The following is a 15,504-nucleotide window of genomic DNA, read 5'->3' as shown; positions in this document are numbered from 1 at the left end:
GCGCAGGGGTCCAGACCACCTGACATGCTTCTGCAGCCTCTGACTCTGGGCCTGCAGCAGCTCCACCTGGGACTCCAGCTCCAACTTGCGGGCCTGAAGCTCCTCGAGGATTCTTCGGAGCTGCCGGTTTGACTCCAGCAGGTGGGCGTGCTCCTTCTTTGCCTCCTCCAGGTGTTGATGGGTGGCTGTGGCTTCCTGGGGGGCAGAAGGAAAGACAGAAGGACCTGGAGACGTGGGAGGGAGTGGACGGGGGAGTCACAGAGCAGACAACGGGGAAGCACTGGGGGAGAGGCTGGACCAGGCCCCGCCCCTCAGTGGCCCCGCCCCCCCAGGGTTGCCCGAGCTGGTCTCCCACAGAGAGGCTATCCCGGGATGCTTGCCAAGAGAGTTTGGAACCCAATTCCCCGGACAGACCAGGGGAATGAAGGGGCTGGGGGCGCAAAGTGCAGCAAGGGAGGACAGAAGCAGCAGGCGAACCTCGCTCTCCAGCGCGACCTGCCTCTGCGCGCCGAGGAGCTGCTGCTTCTCTTTTCGGGCCGCCTCCTTCTGCGGAGCACAGAAGGTCTGGCCATCAGGCCGACTCCGGGCCTCTCCTGGGGGAGCGGACTTCCGGGTCAAAGGTACCTGAGAGCCTGTCCTCTGCCCCTACTCCCGCACCTGGACATCCAGCTGAGCCAATTGGGCCTTGACATCCTTGGTTCTGGTTTCAAGTTCCACCTCTAAATCTTGGAGCTTCCTTTCCTGCACGGAGTGTAGGTAGAGAGAGAGATAGGAGTGCAGCCAGTGCCCAGGCCCGAGCTGAGGGCCAGGAGGAGTTTGCGAGTGTGCCCCATACCACGTGCTCCAAGCTGGGCTGGGCTCCCCCAGCAGAGCATCACGCCTTGCTTATTTCAGGGGTAATGGTGAGCATAGGCAAAGACACCAACCCCAAGGCCCGAGGTGCACTGACCTCTGCTTCTTCTAGTCCTGGGGATGCTCCTTGGCCCAGAAAGCAAAAGAGCAAGGATGCCCCGGCTTGGGGATGGCCAGTGAGAGACCTCCCCACCCCTGAAGCCATCAGGCTCCACCCCACCGCTGTGGCAGTGCCGGCCCCCAGCACTCTTCTACCCTGGGTGGAGGGGTCGGGCAGAGTGGGCCCCAAGCACCGTCAGCCCGGCGCCCACCTGCTCCCGGTGTCGCCGCCGCAGGTCCTCCAGCTGCTGGTCCTGCTCCTGCCTCGCCGACTCCAGCTCTCGCTCATGGGCCCTGTGCAGGCGCTCCAGCTCTCCCGTCAGGTGCCCCAGGAGCTCAGCCCGCTGCTTCCTCTCCTGACGAAGGGTGGGGCCGTTGGTGGGAAACCACAGCGGCCCTTCCCAACCCTTCGACCAGAGCCGACCCCTACCCCCTGTCCTGCCGCCTCAGGTCAGTAAGATCAGGGACCCCACCAGGCCTCTAAGGCCGGCTCCTGGAGATAAGATAGTGCCCAGGACCACATGGTCTCATCCCCAGAAAGCCTGCACCCCCCTCTCTGCTGCTGAAACAACACTGGACAGACGTCCTGAGAAATCCCTGGTGTGGACACCTGCCTCTCTTACCACTCCCCACACACACAGCCTTCCTTCCTTAAGGGAAGGGGTTATTACTAAAATGTCACTGTTCTTCAACAAGGGCAGAATTGGTTTAGGAAAGGAGTCAACTACATTTTCCTCTGGGCCGCTATTTCTGCCCTGGTGCAGAGTCTGGGATACTGGTTCAAGTTTCTGGAGGCGAAGCCTAGAAACTGGGGACAGAAGCCCATCCAGCTCTGGGCTAAAGTCAGCCACCAGCCCTCCCAGTCGTTCACCCCAACGTGAGCGTGCCATTGGGTCCACTTAGTCACTGAACTTTCCCCTCTAAGCCAGAGGCTGAAGATGGGCAGGTAGTATCTAAATACTGGTTGGCTCTTGCCAATCTATTTCCGGGAGTCCTGGAATTTCTGTAGGCTTGGAGGCACAGCGTTGGTGGTTAAAAGTCGAAGGCTCTGGAGTCAGTCTTGGCTTGAATCCTAGCTCCTTTACTTATCAGCCAGGGAGGCTTAAGGGAGTTGCTTAAGCTCAAGTCTCAGTTTCCTCTTTTTAAAATGGAGAGGAATATAGTACGGATGCCCCCCACCCAAGGGTATTGTGAAGACTAAATGAGGTTAACGTGCAAAGAGCTCAGGATACACCTGGCACAGCGTATAAGTTCAATGCACCTTGGCTGTTATTAACAGGAGAGCAAAGTGCAGCCTGATGGCGGGGAGGAGCAGGCTTCCCGTAATGCTTTAGTACAAAACTGGATTTCACCACTGCTGGGGGCCAGGGAAGAACACTTCCCACCACCCCTGACTCCTTCCAAGGCCCTCCGGACGTCTGGGAAAGACCCCAAGGGGTGGGTGGGTGGGAGTGGGTTTGTGTGCACGCACACACACACACACACACGCATGTGCCAGGAGATGTGGCCCAGTCACCTCAGCCTCGTACTGCTGCCTGGCCTCAGCCACCACCTGCTGGTGCTCCTCCTTCATCCTGTCCATCTTCCGCTCGTGCTCCCGCTCCACCTCCTGGCGCTTCTCTCTCAGGAGGCCACTGAGCTGCCCGGCAGGAGGCAGAGATGCGACATGCAGGACTGAGGCACTTGAAGGACTCACACATGTGTGCAACACACGCCCACCTCCCCCAACATCCCCACATTCACACGTGGCCACACCCAGCACCCCCTCCCACTCCACTCACGTACAGGGCACAGGGTGGAGAAGGACTTGGCCTCCAGGGAACTAAGGCACAAAAACAGAGCCCCAGCTGAGCCGTCCAAAGCAAAGCAGAGGCCCCTCGGGCCAGGACGGCTCGGCCGGCCGCCCACGACGCTGGGCCCCTAGGGCGAAAGGAGCAGACCGGCACGCACCTCCTGTTCATACTCCAGCACCTGGTACACCTTGTGATGGGCTCGCTGCTCCGCCCGCCCAAGGCTCTCCTGCATCTGGGCCTCCTCTCTCTGGTGAGCTTCTTGCATCTTCTTCCGGAGGCTGGAGACCACCTGAGGAGGGGCCCGCATGGGGGAGCGTGACCCTCAGAGGGCCCTACAGAGTGGCCGCGGGCAACTCGCTTCCCAGGGACCCAGCCCCCAGCCCCCGGGGCTGCAGGAGAGGGAAGCTAGTGGCAGGGCCGGGGTTGGGGTGGAGTTCTGCCGACCAGCCAGCCGTGAAGGCTCAGAGCCCGGGGCCCAGCACACCAGGCTGTGCCCGGCAGGCAGGGCCACTGCCCCTCACCTCCCTGTGCTTGGCCTCCAGCGAGGAGGAGAGCCGCTCCAGCTCCTCTCTGTGTTCCCTCTCCAGCGCTGCCGCTGCCTAGGGTGCAACACAGGGCCTGTGAGGACCAGGGCAGGCTGGCCAGGCTCTGACTCTGGGGAGAGGATGAGTCAGGAAGACCATCCCCAAGGCCCTCAAGCTCAGGGGCCAAGGGGAACCACAGGCGCGTCTGTATTCCTCCAAAACAGCTGTCCCTCAAGTCTGCAAGCAAACGGGGACATGGAGGCCGACATGGAGGGAAAGCTTCAGTGAGGCTCGGCCATGGCCCTTCCACTCTCGGGCCTCTGGGCCAAACCACCGCACACAGGCCACACTCCTGCCTGTGAATAAAGGCCAGGAGGCCTGAGGCTCAGCACCGTCTCCCTGAGCACGTGTAGCACAGTGACCTCCCCGGTAGGTTCCCGTGGTCTGGGAACTGACACTCCACCCAGAACCAAAATAGAACACCAGTTCCACTTGACCTGCTACCGACTTCAGCCTCTTACCTAGAGACAGACCACTGGATGGGGGGATAGGGAGTAAGGATAAAGGAGAACAAACTCCCCTGAGTGAGCCAGCCTCTCGCTCTGAGGCAGGGGAGGGAAGGAGAGAGACGAGAGGTCATCACAGCTGCCCTCAGGGACAAGGACGGGGACACTGCGCCTTCGTCTCAAGACCTCTGGTCTGGTTTCGATTCCTTCAGTCATGGAGTCTTCCCAAATCCCCGGGTCCTTTCCCTTCAAACTTCTCTGCTGCTGACAAATCCCAACAGGCCCTGGAGGGGGCCCTCTGGACCCCACCGTGGAGACCAGGGCAGCATCTGCTCTGAGTTGAGTGGGCTCCACATGCGCCCAGATGGCCGGCCCAGCATCGCCACGCCCTTCCTTACAGACCCCTGCGCTGTTGGCTCCCCTGGGTGCCAAGGCTGGCTCTTGTTCTTCCTCAGCACGCAGCCCTCCCCAGGGACACACAGTGGTGGAGAGGGGCACTCACTTCTTTCCTCTCCCCTTCCAGCTGCTCCCTCAGCTGCTGCAAGGCCCTCTCCTTCTCCACCTTCAGGGCAGCCTGCTCTCTCTTCTCTGAAGCCTCCATCTCTTCCCTGAGCTGCTCCAGGGTCTGCCTGCTTCTCTCTTCCAAGCTGGCCCTCTCGGCCTTCTGCAGAGACTCCAGCTCTTCTCGCAGCCTCTGCAGGGAAGCCTCTTGCTCAGCCCTGGGCAGAAAAGGAGGTGGGGGTGGGTCTGGGCACTTGTGTTGGTCAGGGTGAGGTGGGGGGTGCCAAGAGGGGCGAGCCTCCGGGGAGGCCAGGCCGCCCACAGTCCGCACTCACCTGATTTGGTCCTCATCGGCCTCTGAGCTGGACTGCACCTGGGCGCGGAGCTGGGACAGCCTCTGGCGCTCTTGCTCTCTCATCTGGGTCTCCTCCTCCTCGGTGGCTCTCTGCAGCTGCTCCTTCAGGGAACTGCAAGGCAAAGACAAGTTTGCTGGCGGGACCACAAGGCCTTCCCCTTTCTACACTTAACCCCTGGCTCTCAGCCTCCAAAAGCCTGGAGCCTGCTTGTGAAGCTTCCTACGTCTTAAGGACAAGCCTAACCTTAGCTTCTGGGTCCTGCTGCCTTTTAATACCTCCCAGGGCGAGAGGGGCTATGAACTCCACCTGCCCTTTGCCACAGGAAGCAGATCACAAGCTCCATGATCCCAAAATAGCATTTCTGCCAAAGGTTCTCCTCTGTAACCAGGTGGGAGGCATTTACTCAAGGTCGGATCCTGTCTGACCCCAACCCAGCTCTGGCCACATCACATGAGCCAGCACCTCCAAACCCTACCATACTCCTCCCTGCCTCCTGGCCTTTGTTCAAGCCAGCTCTCCCATCGAGAATCCCACTTCCTACCTGACGAACCCATGTTCCGTGTTCAACACCCAACTCCCTCCTCTCGGAGAAGCCGTTCCAACTCTCTCCAAGCTCATCAATCCCCTTTCAGCTCCCATCACACTTTATATGAGGACCTTTCTTATCCATGCCACTCTCTGCCATGCATAACATCACACCATAATTCAGCCTTTGTATATGTGTTTTCCTTACAAGTATGGGAACATCTCCAGAGAAGGAATCTTGTCTTAAAATCTGCTATCTCCCAAGTGCCAAGCACAGTAACAGAAATGGAAGTAGGGACTCCATAAATGCTGGTTGAATTTGGGCAGTATCACCCAGGCACAAACTACAAGCAAATTATCTGTGAGGGGTCCCTTATTCACAGACCGAGGTGGTGACCACCTCATCCCAAGCAGACAACCCTCACGTGGCCCCCACGTGACCAGGGACTGTCACGTGACCAGTGCTGCACACTCAGGGAGTTCAAGCCTGAGAAAAACATGATTCAGAAGACAATCTCGGAAAAGCTTCTGCAGTGAATTCCAGAGCCAGAAAAGACTTCAGATAGTTTTCTATTTTCAGCTATCAACACCACTGCTCTCTTCCGTAATGACAGAAAATTTAAAGATTCTTCCTGCTAGATTCCCCCAGAACCCCTTTCTCTTTGTCCCAAGGCTAAATTTTACACATATCGCCACAGAATGGAAGGGTCTTTAGCAGTTAAGTCCTGCATTTTACAACGCTCTCCTCTCTTCATAACTAAACTGTTTCTTTGTTTTGTAACTAAATAAACTAAGTGTCTGCCTGCCTGCCTGCCTTCTCATTCAAGAAATATTTGCTACAAGGTCAGTTGTGGCTTCCAGAAATTTCTACCAAGTGGTAATTTCCCAGTAGAGAGGAGACCCTACCTCTCAGAAAGGCTCATGTGTAAATAGAAACAGGATTCTCATGACTACTTTGAAGAGAGCCAGGCAAGGCACTGCCCACAGAGAAATCACTTGGTCAAGACCACTAACACTGTACTGATTTCAACTGAAAATACAGCCAAGAACCAGCTTTACTGAGCAACTATCAGGTTTCAGGCCCTGAGTCAGATACTTTTCAACAGGCTGGTTTTCACTACAATTTAGGAAGACTCTGGGAGGCCGCTCTGAAGTTGGGGGGTTCGGGAAGGGACAGAAAGCAGTCAGCACAGCCCAGGGTGGCCAGGGAGAGAGAGGAGCCTGGTAGGGAGACATCACCAGTATTTCTTCCTAGGCACTGCCTCTCGAGGTAAGCTGAGTCGCACTCTGTTTGGGGAGGCCCCCTACCCCAAGTTCCAGGCGGCTGGAAGAGGAGGATGCCTGGGACCATCTATTCTTTGGGGTGCTCTCTGGCAGGGGGTGCTCTCTGGCAGGGGGATCCAGGAGGGGTGACATAGGATGGACTCTGGTCAGCAGAGCCTGTGTTGGGCACGGGTCTCGGCCAGGGAGCCCACCCCTCCTCCACCCGGGCCACAGAGGAGTCATCCTGGAGGGGCCGGGCATCCCAGTGGCAGCCAGGGTGGCTGGGCCAGGGGGCGGCAGGACCTGAGCGCCTTCTCTTTCTGCTGGTGAAGTTGCAGGGCCTCCGCCGCCTCCTCCTGCCACAGCTTCTCCCGCAGTCGCTGCATCTTCTCTCGCTTGGACTCCAGGAGCCGTGTCTGTTCCTGCTCGAGTTCTCGGGCCACCGCCTCTTCCGTGGCCTCCAGCGCGGCCTCTGAGAGCTGCTCCTGGGGAGCTGCGGGCTCTGCAGATCGCCTGCCAAGGGCAGGAGCAGCGTTTCATTCGGTTTACTGTTCACCCACCTTCTGGCACCAGGGTTTATACAGATACAGAACATCCCACACAGAGCCGTAACGGAGGGCCCCTGGTCAGGAGTCGTACGTGCACGTCAGGTCGCCCGAGGGCAAGCAGCAAGGCTACCCTCTCGAACACAAGGGCAGCATCTGTTCCACAGCAGTGGCCCCCAACCTTTTTGGCACCAGGAGCTGGTTTCATGCAAGACAATTTTTCCACAAACCAGGGGTGCGGGGATGATCTGGCGATGATTCACGGGCATTACATTTACTGTGCACTTTATTTCTATTACTACTGTATCAGCTCCACCTCAGGTCATCAGATCCTGGAGGTTGGAGACCCCTGCTCTATACAATAAGTCCCACTCTGGCTGTGTGAGGGAGGGCCTGAGTGCCTAAGGAGCGGGGTGACGCATAGGAGGCTCTCAGGGGACTGGGTAGGTTGTAGCCCGAGTAAACACCCTGAGACATGGCTCAGGAGCTGGCGGCAAGAGAAGAGGGCCAACTTCTGTCCCTCGTGGACTCCTCCCGAGTGGATTCATGGCCCTGGTTCCATCTCCTACCAGGGTTCTCCCTGTTACTTGAGGCTCATGCCGGCAGTTTGGGAAGTCCCCAGAGGCTACTCCCTGACTCTCAAAACTGAACAGAGGTCAATGCTTATGAGTCGGCAGGAGAAGCAGCAGCATGTCCCCTAGCCCTGAGGCCCAGAATAATCCTTGGAGGCCCAGGAGTGCACAACCTCTTTCCACAATGCCAAGGAAGCCAGGCAGGAGACCCTTCCCTAAGCCAGAGAGAGCAGCAGCGGCACATCTGTAAGGCCAGGCTCTGTTCCTCAACAGTGCCACAGCTTCATCTGCTTAGAGTGAATTCACCGTGTGGAAATGGGTAAAAGGAACTCTAACTGGGATGCAAAAGGCAGGTGGTGAGATAAGGAACAATGGGATTGGTTAAAGAGATGTCTACAAAGTCATGAAGGCTGTTCTGTTGAGCACATTTTGGCTCCTGAAGGAAATAGCCAAAGAGAAACCCCAAGAACACTTTAAGCAATGGAAACGTAAGTAGGATAAAGTATTTTGCTTCTCAGAGTGGCTTTCCTAAAGCCAAGGGCGCGTGTGCAGCCCCAGGTCCTTAAATCTTACATTAGAAATTGGTCTGGCCACCGAAGCACCACCTTCTCCTGCGATGCTCAGCCTGTGGCAGGCCTGGCCCCGTGGCCAAGTGGACCACAGCAGCACGCAGGCAGGGTCTGAATCAAGGAGGGGTGGGGCCAGAGTTCGAGAAGGGGAGCCAGCCTGCAGGGGATGCAGAACCCCCTCCGCCCTCAGCCCCCGCTCTGTAGCAGATGGAAGGCAGCGGGTGGGATCAGACTAGCACAGCAGAAGGAAACGAGGGCTCTGGAATTCTCTTCCAGCCCCTTGAGGCCAGAGACCGAGGAAACAGACAAAAGGCTACCGAAGTCTCTGAAATACCATTAAGATCCTTCCTAAAATCGTGACTCGGACCAGAAATGGTCCTGAGCTCTGTCTTCAGTCCCCTTCTGCTCCCAAGCCCATCTCCCTCCTTTCAATTCCCGCTTCCTCTCAGTCCCCTGACGCAGCCCAGACTGATGCAGATGTAAGATGTAGCCACCACCTCCTCTGAGAATCCCGCCCGGGAAAGAGCCTCCCCCCAACCCTGCCACCGCCGCAGCTCTCCGCCTCATCAACCCTCCAACTCATTTCCAACCTGAGCTGAAAACATCTTTTTTTTCCCTGAGATAGTACCTTTTAATGTCTCCCTCCCCTGTGGGCTGCAGAGCTATGTGGGGCCCTAGGGACAGATGCTGCGGAGAGACAGAGCACCAGCTGGCGTGACAGCACGCACCCAGGCTGCACACACCGCTGACCCTGCCTGCACGCCTGGCATGCAGGCAGATTGGGGCTGCTTTTCAGCGGGCCTCTTCACCGTGTCCCTGTTTTCAAGACTGAGTATCCCAAACTCCCAGCTTAGGTCCAACGCTGTCAACAGTGAGCCTGAAAGATCTATGACATGCCTGGGAAGTCAAAGCCTCCAGGGGAAGAGGCAGGTCTGATTTCTAGGCCACTCCTCAGGTATCACCATCAGTGAGACCCAGTTTCCAGCAGCGAGTGGCCAAGAGGAGGCTCAGCAGGATGTCGTTTCAGGCTGCCAGCCGAGTTACTCTGAGATATATGAGGGAAAGCAAGGAGGGACGGGCAGGGGGAGGGAGGAGAGGGAAGAGGGCTGTGGTGCCCACCGTCCTGACAGGGCCGTGCCACCACTGAAACTCGGATCACTATCAGGGATTCTGTCTCCACTAATTTTCAACCCAGTAGTTTTTTTTTACTTTTTATTTTACATTGAAGTGTTGTTAGTCCCTCAGTTGTGTCCGACTCTTTGCGACCCCCCAGACTGTGCCGACCAGGTTCTTCTATTCTCCAGGCAAGAATGCTGGAGTGGGTAGCCATTCCCTTCTCCAGAGGATCTTCCTGACCCAGGGATCAAACCCAGGGCTCCTGCATTGCAGGCAGATTCTTCACTGTCTGAGCCACAAGGGAAGCCCATTTTATATTGCGGTATAATCAATCAACAGTGCTGTGACAGTTTCAGGTGGACAGCAAAAGGACTCAGCCATACTCCCCTAAACTCCCCTCCCATCCAGGCTGCCATATAACACTGAGCAGAGTTTCATGTGCTATACAGTAGGTCCTTGCTGGTTATCCATTGTAAATATAGCAGCATGTTCCTGTCCATCCCAAACTCTCTTAACTATCCCTTCTCCGCAACCATAAGTTCATTCTCTGTCTGCAAGTCTCTTTCTTCAGCACAGTGGTTTTAACGCATTTGCTTTCTCTCTCTACAAACACCTCAAGAAGGATGCTGGGAAGACAGAGGGAAGGATATGCTTATTTCCCAGACCCAGGCCTTCCAGCCACAGAGCCCACACGGCAGTCGCTGCTTGCTGGACCCGCCTGCACTCTGACCTCCCTGGGCTCCGAACTCCTCCTGATTCAGCTTGCCGACATCCATGTAGGTGGCAGACCCTCCCAATCATGTTTTTTATTCTCTATATTTTACAGTGCTACAATATCTGAAGAAGTTGGCTGGTCAAGGAGAGGGTGCCCCTCCCCAGACCAGGCAATCCTTATAGAGAGCAAAGGGAATATGTCTTTCCTAAGCAAACCCACCCTACCATCTCCTAATCTATTTCCCATGCCCCAGATCACCCAGGACCGAGCCCCAGGCAACCAGAGACCATGCCAGAGCCCAGAGCCATCCAAAATTATCCAAGCTTCACCCCCACACTCGCTCAAGTACTCACCCCGCCTCACCCACTGCGTCCCACGAAAACCCCAATAACAGCTCCGGGTCATGCTCTTCCTTCTCGCTTCTTTCCCCTCCTGACCAACTCTGGCCCTTCCCCACGTGGCCCCGCCTGGCATGGCATGCCCTCTTCTCTCTGGAAATATAAGGAATAAATTCTTCTTTCAGTGGCATCGGCCTCTCCGTGTTGTCACTCAGTCACCTCTGCAAATTAAAATTCCGTGGATACAAATGAGGCACAGAGTCACTCCCCCGAGAAACCCAGAGAACAAACCCATTCTTAAGGCAGCTGTAAAGGTCAATAGCAAGGAAGTCCTAGAGCCTGAGAAGACTCCAGGGAAGGAGCAGAAGACATCTCCTAAGAGCACCGTGTAAACTGAAACTGGGGGGTCAAGGAGAGGGCGGCCCAGCGGGGACAGCCTCGCAGGGACGGGAGGAGAGACACAGAGAGGAAGTCTTGTCAGCCTGGGCAGCTGGGAGGAGCCTCACTGCACAACTTCTCTCCCAGAGGCCCTGGGAAAACCCTCTGACCCCTGACCTCTGCCCAGAGGGTCCTGTTTCTGAAGCCTGCTCACCTCCTGTCCTTATCATAAGCACCCTGATCTGGCTGTCCACAGCCACCAAGGAGATCAGGGAAAGCCCTGTCGTTCCTCAGGGGCAGCGCTGTCACGGTGGGCTGGACCACCACCTGAAAAAGGGGCCAGCCCTTCTCCACATCACTCCTTCAGCACTATAGGAGAACATGCGTTCTTGGGTCCCGCCAGCCCTTGGCGACACTTGCTGTGAGTAATCAGTGCGTGAACCTGTCTCTGCTCAACAACCAGCCCCAATCCTGAAGACTCTTAATCCTTCTGTACTGCTCAGCTCACAGGCAGGAAAAACTGTATCACCCTGAAACCCTGACACCACGCAGGGAAAAGACACAGCGGCTGCGGACCAAGAGACAGAAGTCAAGGGCTCCAGAGACTAGAATCTAGATCTAATTCTGCAATCAACTAGCAATGTGACTTTGGGCAAATCCCTTCACCCCTCTGAACCTCAGTTTCCTCATCTGTAAAAGAGGTGAAAGAGGGAGAGAAGAGCTAAAACGTTTCTAAGTTTCAGAAGTGTAACAATGCAGGTGAGCTGTGAACCCAGGCACAGAAGAGCTATATTGCGTCCTGGATAATTCCATTCAAATGAAGTTGGGAACAGGAAAAATGAATCTATGTGACAAGTGAGAAGAGTGGTGGCCTGGGGCAGGGGGACTAAGAGGGAAGGAGCCCAAGGAAGTTTACAGGAGGGACGGAAGTGTTCTCAAAGATCTGGGAGGCTGTGATACGGTGTGTGAAAAGTGTTGGTCACTCAGTCATGCCCAACTCTTTGCAACCCATGGACTGCAGCCCACCAGGCTCCTCTGTCCATGGAATTCTACAGGCAAGGATACTGGAGTGAGTAGCCATTCCCTTCCCCAGGGGATCTGCCTGACCCAGGAGTTGAACCCAGGTCTCCTGCATTGTAGGCAGATTATTTACTGTCTTGAGCCACCAGGGAAGCCTGTGACATGGTGCATATGTATATAAACATTCATTGACTTGTACAATTCATGTGTACATACAACCAGGTACACAAATACCTCAATAACTTTTTAAAGGAAAACAGGGCTTGATAGAACGGAAAACGTGGTTGACCAGGTTTCTGCTAAGGACCCAGAAGGTACTCTGCCCCCTCGCTTCCAGCCTCATACCCTAGGTGCTGATGAGGGGAGCCCTGGGGGCTGCTTAGGGGTCAAGGGTGCACACAGAACCAAGGGTACACTCACTTTCCTCCCACTCCACTCCTTGAGCCAGGGCCAGAGCACCCTCTCCCCACCACCCAAGACAAGATGGGCACTAAAACAATCCACACAGTGGAGGACAGGGACAGACATGGAAACTGGCCCTTACACCTCTGGAGAGCCTGGCGGGGTGGGGCTGACCCCCACCTTCTCCTCGGGCTCTTCCTGCCCAGGACCCGGCCCCTCGGCCTGGGAACGCCGTTCCTCGCCCCTCTGGTGGGCGGCAGGTGGGCTTGGGAGCGCCTCCCTTGACAGCAACAAGGAAGGAACTGCGTTAAGGCCAGAGGAAGGTGAGAGGCTCCAGGTGTACCCCACTTGGGGTCCAAGGGCTCTGAAGGGGACAAGGGAGGGGGCAGCCCCAGCAACACGTGCCGTCTCAGGCCTCGGGTCTCAGCTCTACTCCCCACCTCCCCACACAGCAGGGGCTCCAGGGTGCTGCTGCTCTGCCTCCCCAGTGACTCAATTCAGCCAGGTGAGCTCTAAGGCCAGCATCCTCCTCTTCCTGCGGGAAGCCCGGGGCACTGCACCTCCCTGACCTGGGGCCCAGCACTGGCAGGGCTCCCTCCACCCGCCGGGCTTGCTGAATGACTAGCGGTGGGATGGTCATGGGGAAGAAGGGGGCTGGCAGGTGGGGACCGGGAGACATGGCCAGCCCCCGGCAGGAACGGCCCAGCCCGGGTGACAGCAGACTCTGCCCTAGGCCCTGGCAGGGGGCGGCTGGGTCAGAAGAGACACCTCCTGTGCCAGAGTTTCTAAGCTCCCCTAACCAGCCTGTGCACCCCGATTGTAGCTATAGGCTGCAGACTAGGAAGAGGCAGAGTTCCTCCCTCCTCAGTTGGTGTGAAGCACTAACCAGAAATCTCCACTGCTACTGCTTAGGCTGCAAACCTGCCCCCTGCTCGCCCCACCTCTCCAGACCCACTGCCCCACAACCCTGGGAGGCTTCCGGCCGCCCCTTACCTCTGCAGGGAAACAGAGGGTGGGGGGCTTCCCAGAGAGCCCTCCTCAGGCTCTGTTGCCTCCTTCTGCTCAGGCTGCCCCTCTGGGGCCTGTGGAGGCCCTGCGTCGGTGGCCCGGCTGTGAAGGAGACTCTGGAGCCGCTCCCCATGCAGAAGAGGGGGAGATAACCTGAGCAGAGAGCAGAATCAGGGTCTCCACTCAGACAGCAGCAGCAGAACTGCAGAGTGGAGGACGTGGACCCAGGTCCATGCCTCCTCCGGGCTGGACCCCAGTCCTGGCCCCACCTCCATGGAGGGCAACACAGCCAGAAAAGCAGGACAGAGAAGCTCCCTACTGAGCTCGCCCTCTGCCTGCACTGGACTCAGCCCTCCCAGGTCCATGGGCTGCATTTGCGTGGCCCAGGAGTGACATCTGGCCACACTCACAGGTGTATCTATCCCCACCATCTCTGGGGTCTGGGAGTTGGGGAAGTGATGGAAGAATTGAGCAGAAAGAGGGAGAAAAACAGAAGCCAGGCTCAAATGGCCACTCTATAGAAAATGCATGAAGCTGTAGCTTTGAGGAAGTAAAAATGCTGATAGCTTTCAAAGGTTCAAAAAGTAGAATGACCACCCCCTTCCCCTGCCAGGGTGGCAACCCTTCTCTTTCATGGGCCCAGGCCTGAGAAGCTGGAAGCCCCTGTCTCTCAATCACACAGACACACACACACGCATACACACACACACACAGCTGCAGCCATTTCTGAAGTGGCTAGGCCTGGCTCAGAGCTCTAAGCTGCAGCACCGATCCTCTAGCATGGTTCCCCAGACCTCCAGCAGAGTATCCAGCCCTGACCCATGACCAAGGACAGACGAGGCTGCATCCAATCGGGTGAAGAGGACAGAGCCCTGGCCCACAACGGGGCTGTGGGCACAAAGTCCCACCAAACGCTGCAGCAGTACCTCCCACTTCTGTCTTGGTCTGCGTGACGCACACACACACACAAACTCTGCAAGGCCATCCAGTCAGTTCCTCACCTGCCTTCAGCCAGGAGCACACTGAGACACGTAGACCAAAGGCAGGAATTCTGGCCCCAAGTCCACGCCACCCCAAAGTCCCCAGGGGCCACCTCCCACGCACAGTACCTCTCTGAGCCTCCGGACCGCTTGCTCTGCAGCGCCTCTTGGCTGGACTGGCTGGCATCTTTGTCTTCTCTTCCCAACCTCTGGGCCTGCAGACAAGTAGCAGTGGAAAGTGCTCAGTGGGGTGGGGGGTCTGTACTGACGCCCATGCCAGGAGGGGCCACTGAGAGGTGGCTCTTGGTGAGGGAGGGTCCCTTGGAATGCAGAAGAGAAGGCCTGTCTGCTGTACAGTGAAGCCCCTGCGGCTCTGGCTAAGCCCCGAGGCTCACAGCTGCTCCCAGGGCTGGCCTTGCTGCCCTGGGGAGGATGAGTCAGACAACACAGCCACTGCAGGCAGAGTCAGAAGCCACAGGCTGAAGGAGGACACACAAGAAAAAGAAAATCCTGCCTCCTGCAGGTGGAAACATTCACTGCCAGCTGCAGAGAGAAAGCAGAGACGTCCGTGACCAACCCAAATCCACGGGCCCCCGACCGCCAGAGCCACCGGTCATCAGGAATGCTAAAATTCAGTGAGCAGGACTGGGGACAGCAGACAAAGGGCATCAAAGAGGAAGGATCCTGGAGAGATGGAGACGTGGTAAAACGAGAGACAGCTATACTCCAGATGAGAAGGGCACTGCGAGGGCAACCTGAAGGGAGGAAGACAGAGCGCTCCTTTGCACCATTCTGAGATCCCCTGACACCCAGGTGCCCTCAGTAGACAATGATGCCCTCTTCCTACTCAGGAATTATACCTGCCAGACAGAGCAAAGAAGAAACGAAAAGAGTCAGCCCAAACCTCGTTTTAAAGTTTGGGTTTCTGGGCAAAGTTAGCAAGCTGGTGAAAAGGACTGCTCTTACTACATTCACCAATTTTCTGCAGGGGTAAGGTTACAGGGGTGGAGCAGTGCTGTCAGCCTGGACTTAACCCTTAGTTCCAACACCTCCTCCACTGCAAAATGGGATCGCAGAGCTTCCCTTGGATTTCCCCGGTGGCTCCATGGTAAAGAATTCACCTGCAGTGGAGGAGAAGAGACATGGGTTCGATCCCCAGGTCGGGTGGCTCAGTGGTAAAGAATTCGTCTGCCTGTGCAAGAGACACAGGTTCCGTCCCTGAACCGGGAAGATCCCACACACCCAGAGTAACTAAGCCTGTGCGCCACAACTATTGAGACTGTGCCCTAGGGCCCGGGCGCCGCAACTACTGAAGCCCCCGCGCCCTAGCGCCCGTGCTACATGCAACAAGAGAAGTCACCGCAATGAGAAGCCCAGAGCCTGCAGCTAGAGAGGGGCCCCTCTCGCCACAACGAGAGAAGAGCCTGCACACCAGTGAAGAC

At 56.8% G+C, this 15,504-nt stretch overlaps 1 protein-coding gene across 1 annotated transcript in view; it reads right to left on the bottom strand.

The window, feature by feature from the left end:
• The window catches only part of CEP164 (centrosomal protein 164), a 69,844-nt gene that overhangs the window by 7,050 nt on the left and 47,290 nt on the right, over positions 1-15,504 (bottom strand). Inside the window, 13 exon segments of the mRNA XM_068988281.1 lie at positions 20-195; positions 478-546; positions 658-741; positions 1,164-1,307; positions 2,468-2,590; positions 2,902-3,033; positions 3,266-3,343; positions 4,277-4,493; positions 4,611-4,742; positions 6,723-6,932; positions 12,217-12,354; positions 13,068-13,235; positions 14,183-14,277. Coding sequence (XP_068844382.1) covers positions 20-195; positions 478-546; positions 658-741; positions 1,164-1,307; positions 2,468-2,590; positions 2,902-3,033; positions 3,266-3,343; positions 4,277-4,493; positions 4,611-4,742; positions 6,723-6,932; positions 12,217-12,354; positions 13,068-13,235; positions 14,183-14,277 — 1,766 coding nt within the window.

This window comes from Capricornis sumatraensis, chromosome 16 (assembly GCF_032405125.1).
Source record: "Capricornis sumatraensis isolate serow.1 chromosome 16, serow.2, whole genome shotgun sequence".
Lineage (NCBI taxonomy): Eukaryota > Metazoa > Chordata > Mammalia > Artiodactyla > Bovidae > Capricornis > Capricornis sumatraensis.
The sequence above is the reverse complement of the archived record's forward strand: the minus strand, read 5'-3'. Positions and strand labels throughout refer to the sequence as shown.